Raw genomic sequence first — 10,255 nt, 5'->3', positions numbered from 1 at the left:
ACAGCACAAAATGCCTTTTTTTCATTCAAGAACGTTTCTTAAATATACATTAAGAGACTGTTGAAGGATCTCTAAGTGTTGACTTTTATTATTATTATTTACTATTGCATGTAATAACTGCACACGAACATATGCAAAGCTAAAGTTTATTCATACAACTCTTTGTGGTCTATTATTTGACAAGTTAGTACATATTAACTTAAAAAAATTTGTTGACAACGCGTTACCTAGTACACACCATTGTATCATGCAACCATCTTTGCAGTTAAATCTGAGGTTAGCTGTACCCATCAAAAGAGGCATTGAGAAAAGTGAGGAGTGCTGTCAACGTTCTTTGTACATACGCATTAGCTTATGCAGCAATGCTTAAAGCTAATTTATTAGCTACTAGAAAAGTCAATTATGTTTTTCACCAACCAACACCCTGGTAAGGACAAAAATAAAATATAACTTGTGTGGTAGCATAACAATGATTTGGAAAAGATCAGCTTTCATTCGCGCCTTTAACTGTCAGAGTCTCTCACCTACTTGTCCCAAACCTGCATACGTTTCTCCATGCCGTCGCTGTACTCAGAATCTTTATTATATAGCTGCAGGCATAATGTTGCAGTCGCGCATTAATTTTTATACTTATACATCTGTAATAAAACTATAAAATACTTAGGCTATAAATATGTTTTAAGTGCAGCAATGTTCAGACATAAGAAGTCAGTTCTGCTATATCATTTTCGGTACCAACTAAACCTGACAAAGGTAATTGCATATATTGGAAACAATGGAATATATGGAAAAGTTATCGTTGGGCATCAACTTTATCGTTTCAAGTTGACTTACAGTTACCACATTCTGACAAGTGACAATAAGAGAGAAACTTACTAGAACGCCCATCGTATTTCAGTCAAACAACTACGACTCTTATTACTTTTATTAATGGAGTATGGAATCTATAGCGATGATGCTTCTTTGTTTTTTTCCGAAATCAATTGTTCGGATATAGGTGCTATCGCACGTGCACCTCAAACGAATTTTCCAAAAGTCAATTAAGGTAGATGTAAGGTTTACTTGAGACATTTCTTGTCAACTTTAGTCTATTTCGCCACCCGGATATTTGTCACATTCAAGTCTCCAATTTGACGAGATCGGCAAACAGGGCGCTTATTCGTTTTTGCCAAGCGCCTGGATGCGTTCCTGCAACGGTGGATGTGAATGATGCCACGCGGAGTACAATGGATCATTTAGAGGAAAACCCAGATTGTCCTTGTTTAGATTGATCAGCGCCTGCAAGCAACCACAGTGTTTGTTACTTTCTACATGTAAATACAACGTCTTATTCATATATCATTCAAGAGGCAAATACGGGCCATGAAAAAACTTTACAAAAACTCAAAGGTCAATTGAGTGGTATATCGGTGCAATATTTTCCAACAATAAGTGTATATTATTCTGTTATCTTCAAAATGTTTACCTTATTATAGTATACTAGGTATGAAAATACAATTAAAGTGGTTAAACGGTTTTAACTTATGTCGTTTAAGTTCCTCACCTGTCTCAAATATGAGGCGCGGTGCATTTTTCGTGCAAAATCGTCTGCTTCAAACTCCTGCTTTCTCGAGTAGTACGTCAAGAGAAAGTCCATAAACTGCAAACCGAGGAACAAAGTAACGGATTTGACAATACATACGAACTCATTGATAAAAACTATATTCAAATGCTGCTGCACTAACCAAAAGAGGTGTTGAATAATACAACATTATTATTTGAATAGTATACATACACGCATATTCCTTACTATTACAAAAGCGCCTACCTTCACTAATACTAATAAACAACTGCAGTAAAAAAGGTTTTAACACTAACTATTGTATTAGATTGACGCTCGTCCGCTTTCAAATGCGGATACTGTTTACTTAATATCGCCAATTGCAAGGAATAGAACACTTTGATTAATACAAGGAATTGTTGAATTCTTATTATGTGGGACATTCAAATATCTCTTACTTCAGATATATTTATAAACATTGAGACGAAAATATGCAGTAGATAATCAAGACGTGGTGCAGCTGTTTTTTGTATAGTATACAATAATCGAGTCGATAAACGAAGTTTAAAGTTAATTAGTTCTCATTAATAAAATACCTAAAGGGGCGTTTCGCAAGCTATCGAATGCTTTGCATACATTTTTGAATTTAAATGGTCGTCTAAGATGTTATTGACTGTGAAATAAATTATGCACTTAGGCATTTTGCTACGCACATTATCTTAAAAATCTTATTTTTGTTCGTGCAGAAGTCAAGACCGAGGAAACTTTCAAGAGTTGGTATCACAATACTGAATAGTTCGAAATGACTAAGTAATTCTTCTCTATAGCTTCGACTTTATCCGATGTCCGCAATCTTGCAATTTCCTATAAAAATGTAATTGTTCAATAATATTTCATTACAGTATAAATAAAAAATATTACTTAAGTAATTGTCGCCTAATATATTTATTAGCGCTGGCCTCTTTGACAGGGGACCCGCTGGGTACCTTTAGACGCATAATGTTTGTCGACGATTTGTTCTCCTGACCGGATGGCAGCTTTTTTTCACAAAGGGATCTATGTGAGGAAGCAAATTTAGGTAGTAATTGAAAGCTTGCGATGAACCAGCTCCGAGTAACTTATATGCTCCTATAAACCAAATCCTACGTTTCTACTCTCAACGGTAAAACCGCTGCTTCATCGCCGAAGGCGACATTTAAAAATACAGCGTCATCGCTCCCGCGGCATCGGGGAATAATCGCATTATTAATGGCGACAACGACCGACAATGCCGTGCAATCTAATGATGCAACAATTATTCAATGAACATTTAACTATTGCTGTAGAAACAATCAACGGGTACTTCAGCTAAGCTGTTTATATATTTGATATTTATCGATTCGGCCATGATGATCACCACTGTTACCGCAGGAAACGTGGGCCGTTTTTGTAGATGCTCTTAACAGACTCCGATGCGTATCAACTTAACAAGCCTACCTTTTTATGCCAATTTTCGGGTATACTCACTCTCCTGTCCAAATGTTAACCTCTTTTTACATGTAACTCTATGCAGAGGGAGGTAATTTCTCATACAAGTTCAAAGCATCCGCTTAGCGTTATGACGACTACGATCAGTAACATTGTCCGTATTATCACATCGTGTAACTATTTACAAAGGTTCTATGCAAATATACACAGGCGCACAGGCGAAAGTACAGCACCTACAATTAGCACCCAAAAACCCATTTTAAATATTGTTGATTTCTATTTCAGTGCGGTTAATTGAATTTTTTTTCACGTTGGGTCAACAAATCTATTCGTATTACGGAAACCATGATACGCAAAGTATTTGCCTGCGTCACCTAATTTGCAAATGCTAACGGTGAAAAAGACGTCTAAAGATAAGCGTCGCTGCCACCTATATTAGATTCGTTGGTAGACTCTACAACGCCTGTCGTTAAATTTATTCATTCGTTCGTTTGTTTGTACATTGACACTTACCACATTGTACGGTGAGAATATATACTCTAGTATAAGCAGCATTCCGATAAGTATAGGCTTGTCAGTATCGAAACCGAACGCCTTATAAATGGTGGCGTTTTGGTACAATGACGCAAAAATAATGAAGCTGAACAGCATGTGGAGGTGCACTGAAACATAGGTTTGTGAAGATAATTAGACCATTGAATTGCTACGGTCATTCGAAGTACATCAGCCACGGAAGCAATAAACTGCATTAATTTAGAAATGTTAAGAACATCTTAGTGCTTTTGTTATAGTACGTTCTTTTGATATTTAATGCACTTAATTATATGATAAGTATATTTATATATAAACATATTACAAAAACGCCTCCATCTGTGATGCACATTTTCACATATAGCAGTTTATAGGGAATTTGTTTCTGACCTAAACGTTAATCGTAATTTTGGAGTACGTCGGCAAATATTCAAATGTTTGATATTTGAAAGGTGTATAAATTAATAAAGCAAATGCCATAAGAAAATACGTACGAATGACGAATCGCTTGGTTACATGCCACATCTTCCAGTGGCCTAATTCGTGGCAGATAATAGCAACAATTTCGTCGTCAGTGCACTTTTTTAAATCATCTCCCTTCTCTTCTGAACTGTCAACATTTCTACGTTTGACGTTGGTTCCGGGCTCACCGTGATCATCCGGTTCGTCTACTCCTTCTGTCTCTGTAGCATTATCGTTGGCCTGCACATACCCCGAGATAGAATTAAATTGTTAAACTAAAAGAAATTGTTTCTTTCCAGGCTTTATAAAAATCGTTCGTATATACTTGTAAAAACAACTTATAAACAATTTGGGCTATTGCTATCTGTAAAAAGCGGATTTCTAGCCCACTAGATGACATAAAAATAAGATAAAACAAAAATCACAAGAAAGCTCGTGTCTTTTATCAGATTCTATTTCTAAATATTTTTTAGTTCGACTAATCATTTTGAAACATTAATATTGATCAAAAAAAACAATCGCTGCTTGTTAAAGTTTGTTAAAGAAGCACTGTATATGTACAGCTTAGCGTTACGCCATTAATACCACATTATCATATTATAAAACATACCGAATTCTTCATATTCTAATCACAAAAGTGTGTTTACTTCCTCAAGTTTTGATTGTTATATCTCCAAAGAATCAAGTTAGAGATTCTGGCCTAATATTGGAATAGAGCAAAATTCTCATATACCTAGATGACATTTGCAAGACAATAAGAATACGAACCGTGTTTTCATTTAGATTTGTTGCTTCACTGGATCCCTTCAAAAGTGTGTCGAAGAGGACAATTTTTTTACTACTGAACATACCATATAGGTACGCGTTGCTGTGGGCAGATCGCTTCGACTGTTCGACAATGTACAACTGTTTTAGTGGATATTCAAGAGACGCCGCCACAGCTTCAATTTCGTTCCTGTTATACATTGAAGCAAAAGCATTGGAGACGTAATAGGGTTAGATTGCACAAATTTTATATGTTTTAATCTATGGAATATAAAAATTTGATTTGGAAATTATATAACAGAACGAATTCACTTAACCATAGAAGCATCTTCTTTTTTAAAAATTGAGTAATAGGTGGATATTTTATCAGGAATGGACAATATACAATTAGATGCAATACGCTATGCTACGTTGTGTAAAAAATGCTATTTATAACCGAATCATACATTGGCTATATGTGTACATTTCTATTGCGTGTCTTGTAATACCTGAGTTTTCCTTCAGGCAGCGGAGAGAATTTATCGAATAGAGGTGCGATGAAATCGGGATAAATTGTCATAACCAGGAGTGTGACCATGAACATGAATGCCCAAAGATAGACAAAGAACAGGTCACCTCCGACTTTAACGATTTGAACCATTCCGCAGAGAATCGGCAGCGTAATGAGTTGAGATACGATGAACTTTTTTATCTTATCCCACGCGTAGAACTTCAACGTCTATAAATACAATCACAAATAATTGTTATGCAAATAATTGTTACGAATAAGTTAACATGCGGCAGAAAAGCTTTAACAAAACTATTGTTTTATTGAACTCTCCCATACCGTGATACAGTCCATTTCCATTATGGATTAACGATGGAATAAAAAACAAAAATAAATCCAGTGCAGAGAAGTAATACTGTCTAGGAGTAGGTGAGAAAAATAGTTGCAAGGAAGAGGAGTGTCGTTGCCCAGCAGAACTTGATTTTCGGACCCTTGCTCTGGAATTCTAACTTACATTGACGATCTCGCGCTCGTGATCATGGCTAGAACAGAAAACTCTTTATAAAACGCGGCCAATGAAGCACAATGGATAGATCGCAACTATCAACACTTGGCACCTAAAAAGGCGGAAGCCCTCTAACTAATAGATCGGAAACGGACGGAGGGTTGACTTTGTGGTAGCGGATCATTCATCATAGTAAAGCAAAGCATCTTGGATCGTTTTGGATACCGGCCCATCCGCACTTGCCAACGTGAAATACGTTTCGGCAAAAACTTTCAAGCTATACCTGAGCCTGACTCGGACCTTGTCGAGAATTGATAGGGCTTTGGGAAATAGTCGCAGGATCTTAGCCGCGGTTGCTGAATCAATACAACCATATGCATAACCTGTATACGAAAACATGATATTGGATAAACGGCAAGGAATAGGGACGCATTAATCTCGGTCTAAAGGACGCTGGCCATCAGGATTACTTTAGCGTACAGGGCGGTCTTGACCGAAGTGTCCCTAATCTTAACCAAAATGGCGCCGTGGAATTTCCTAGCGAGAGGAAAAGCTTACAGCTCTTAGATAATGACATAAACCCGACTACGGTATGATGTTCGAAGAACAGTGCGACAACCAGAAACCTGATTCTAGATCTCCGGATAAGTCTGAAAGAAAGGAAAGCTGACCATGGACCACTCCGAATCTACATAACTGAAAAAGGTATGTCTTTACAACACTGCGACGGAGCACAACATGAAACACACAATTTTCCATCGCAGGCCTCTAATTGAAGCAAAAAAGAGGCTCAGCAGGTAGGGACTGGAAGAAAAACAGTTAAGGACGTCGTGGAGTTACAGTTAACGATAACACGACAACGACCCTAGCAGCATGGAGAGTGGTTAATACGTGGTGGAACGTAGTATAAGGCTAAGAGAGCGTAAAGAAAGGAATAGGACACTAGCATTAAAAAGGGATGGGGACAGAGAAAGAATGATTGAAAGACAGTGGGGACGAGGGATGTTCAAATGTCTCTGAAAAAGACCCAAAGCATCAAATTGGGTTGACATTAGTAATTTCAACCCACTGGTATATAAGTGAAGTGAATCGATAGGTCTACTTCAAAACTTAGGGACTTGCTAGGTGAGGTCGAGTATGTTTCTGTTTACAGTCATCTGCACACAGTTTGGCCTGTATTTGGAAAATCGTTTAGCACATCCCTGCGGTAATCACTCATGTAAAAAAACAATGCCCCCTCCCTCGTAAACATTTAAAGAAAGCGAAAGTAAAGTTATGATAACAGTTCTAGCGTATGACTACAGGTGAAAATAAATTGCAAAGTTATTATAAAGAATTACAGAACGCATCTAGTAGTACTAAAATGCACTCACCATTTTATTAAATCCATGCTTTTCTTCAATCTTAAATGTTCCGTAGAGATCCCAGGGAAGTCCGATCAGTGTCGAAACAAATGAGCCGATCAGTACAAAGACGGCCGTCGTGAGTAGTTCATTCTTTTTACTGTATCCTGTAGGAAAGATCAATGTTAGCGAACTTATGTTGGCTACGAAACAATCAAATCTTGCAAATTCTCTATATTACAGAATAACTGTTTTCAAGTACATGTACAGTATACATGGAACGATCAACTCATGGTATCATGCACCCAAGACAAAAGGGTTGATATTTTGTTTTCCTACCTGCTAACGTGACAAGATGCCCACAATAGTCCCAGAATTTTGGGCCGATATTCAATGAAAGCACGACCTAAAATTGTTGAAAGTTGTTTATTAGAGAAATTAGGTATCCGCGCGCACTCGCTTACCTAAAACCAATGAGCGACGACTATAAGAAATTACACGCAACTTACAAGGGTGAGAATCCGAGAGAACGTCTCGTGTACAAAGGCAAATCGCGTGAGATCGATGCGATAGGCACGGGCCTTTGCAAAGTATTTTTGTTCCATGAGAATGCACACTTCTGGGGGGACGAACTCGTTCAGCACGTACACGCGATACTAAGAAGTTTAGACAACCAGAAACAGCTTATGTTAACTTTATGCTAAAGCCACGGAATGATTTAGATACATATTCAGCGACGAAACATCTGCGTATATATATATATATATATATGAAATCCTGTTGTATAATTTTTTTTGCGATACTGATAGATACATCTATCAGGTCGCAAAAAAATATATATTTCAGCAATTACCACATGGGCCTACCTGTCTATACATAAGGTACTGTTTCCACAAGAATACCAGGAAAGTGAATCCCACACAGAAGTAGAACACATTTGATGGTGTCCAGTGAGAGTCGATCACAAGTGATACCTGAGGCAAAAAGTTCGTACAGTTAAACTTGAACTCGAAATTATTATATATGACGCAAATAACTGCAAAGGCAAACGCAGCATCTTACAGATAGTCTATGGAAATGAAGCATATGGAAATCATGCTGTCTGGTGACTATTCAATGGGTAGTTTGTTATCATTTACAATGGAGTTTTAAGCCAGCCAACGGCTGCTTGGTTTACTCTCTACTTTATATAAGGATATATAAGAAACACTTGAAACCCATTGCAGATACTTTGGAGCCCATTCATGAATCCATAATTAGCTAAACTATAATTTTACCGTGTTTAATGCTTCCAAAGTAATAATTATCGCAAATTTTATATAGATTCAATGTAATACAAAGCCAACACGATTACTTACCTGCTCTTTAAAATGTTCTTTTGCAACTAGAAAGGTATCCAGATATCCTCCGCCATAACCTCTTAAGGTATATGATCCACGCGGGGTGAGAGGAGGCCCAGTGTTCATCTCCGCCATAATGAATTACTTTCGTAAGCTATTGCCTAAAGGCCTATTAAGTTACTGAAAATCACCAATTTTCACCTTCCTTAAAATATGTGTCTAGGAGTACAGATGTATAATGTATAAATTAGTGATAGCTATCCGAATGTATCCGAAATGATGTGAAGATAACAAGATTAAGACATTTACTTGGATAGATATTTCGTATTTTACCTAGGACCCTATTGAGTTTCCTAATATATCCTGCTTTATAATACTAAATGCTTATGTACGCATAAATTTGTTATTGCTGTTTAATAGAAATGTTTATTTGGACTTTTCATGGAGATTTCGGTAGTTTCATTTTGACAAGTGATTCCCGGCATACAAGCCGGCTTGGATACGTTAAAGTAATTTGATGTTCAACAAACGTCGAAAGGTTAAGACACGTTAGAGAATTTTTTTAATTTAAGCAGATACGAGATATCTTTATTGGCATAGCTGAACTTTGCTAACCACATCACAGACTGGTCAATTAAATTGGTTCACATACGGCGTTGTGACATGACAGACAAACGTTTCTACGGTACAAGGCGTCGCAAATCTATACTTCAACATCAAATCACTCCGCTAGAAAAATCCATATAAACCTCTGCATACATAAACGTAGCGGTTAAATGAATTATGACAAGGCACCCTAAGATGCTATCACAAGAAGTTAGATTACTCTGAGCGTCGTTGGTCTTAGATTCTGTTGTATCCTCGGAGGAAGCTTCATTTTCCAAATTCGCCTTTAATAACTGGCTAATTTATCATCTACTTAATACGAGAATTTGAAAAATAAACTCTTCAATCATGCAAACTCATTCCTCGTGTACGGCACAACTCATATTGCTGGATAAGCTTTTGCTTATAGTCATAAAAATACAAAGTGAGCTTTGCCTAATAATAATAATGTTCCAATGAAATTCCTTTCCTAATCTTTGTTCCGTTTTGCACTATTGTTGAGATACTAGGTCACTATAGGCTTTACACACATACGTATGTACAACGGCCTAAAAGCAGGGAACGTGAGTAAGTCACCTTTTGGAGTTTACAAGAGCGCGTCGAATTTCGTGTTTCCAGGGTATATTTCCGGCGCGTACTCTATCCCTACATCAACACGCACCAACAAAAACAAAACTAGTTGCAATCTCTGCAACATTCATCTATAGTACGTAGCGTAAACCATCGGCGTGTTGCTTAGAATGACAACGCTGTCTCCTACTTAGGCCTCTCTCAATTAAAAATAACACTCTCTCCCTATCAATTCGATCAATTGAGGATGCAAGCGCTAAAACGAATGAACGAATTATTCTTCAGCTGTCGATTTTTGCGCCGGTCTATATGTAAACAACTCGGCCATTGATAAGAACCCTATTGTGCCTAAATACGTTGAATAAAAAATCTACACAACAACCTAATTCGATAGCCCAGAAATAAAAGAATTTGCAAATTGATAAACTATTCTATTTTAATAGGTAAACCGTATTGGCTAACATTTTACCATGATTTATTTAGATTGAGCCATGCACCTTTAAAGTCTAGCGATATCAAGCAATGCAAGCGCAGTAATTCTAAATTTCAATACGTTCAGCAAGGCCGAAATCAGCGGCCATTATCGATCATATTTGTTAAATTCAGTAGCTTGAATTTCTTATTGAATAATAAAATTAG

General features: G+C 37.1%; 1 protein-coding gene across 2 annotated transcripts; it reads right to left on the bottom strand.

The window, feature by feature from the left end:
* Positions 1-130: 130 nt before the first annotated feature.
* LOC111269899 (CAAX prenyl protease 1 homolog) lies at positions 131-9,818 on the bottom strand. Of its 2 annotated transcripts, none has more exons than XM_022849811.1 (12): positions 9,623-9,818; positions 8,459-8,620; positions 7,967-8,074; positions 7,610-7,756; positions 7,440-7,506; positions 7,131-7,267; positions 5,254-5,483; positions 4,769-4,955; positions 4,033-4,240; positions 3,521-3,669; positions 1,544-1,639; positions 131-1,278 (listed from the first exon to the last, which is right to left on the bottom strand). In XM_022849811.1, the coding sequence occupies exons 2-12, from the start codon at positions 8,573-8,575 to the stop codon at positions 1,156-1,158; spliced, it is 1,569 nt and encodes a 522-aa protein (XP_022705546.1). In that variant the 5' UTR covers positions 8,576-8,620; positions 9,623-9,818; the 3' UTR covers positions 131-1,155. The 2 variants fall into 2 exon arrangements, with proteins under 2 accessions (XP_022705546.1, XP_022705547.1); XM_022849812.1 differs by having other exon boundaries at positions 8,459-8,609.
* Between the last annotated feature and the right edge of the window lie 437 nt (positions 9,819-10,255).

The sequence above is a fragment of the Varroa jacobsoni genome, unplaced genomic scaffold (assembly GCF_002532875.2).
Source record: "Varroa jacobsoni isolate VJ856 unplaced genomic scaffold, vjacob_1.0 scaffold_1423, whole genome shotgun sequence".
In the NCBI taxonomy this organism is placed as follows: Eukaryota; Metazoa; Arthropoda; class Arachnida; order Mesostigmata; family Varroidae; genus Varroa; species Varroa jacobsoni.
The sequence above is the reverse complement of the archived record's forward strand: the minus strand, read 5'-3'. Positions and strand labels throughout refer to the sequence as shown.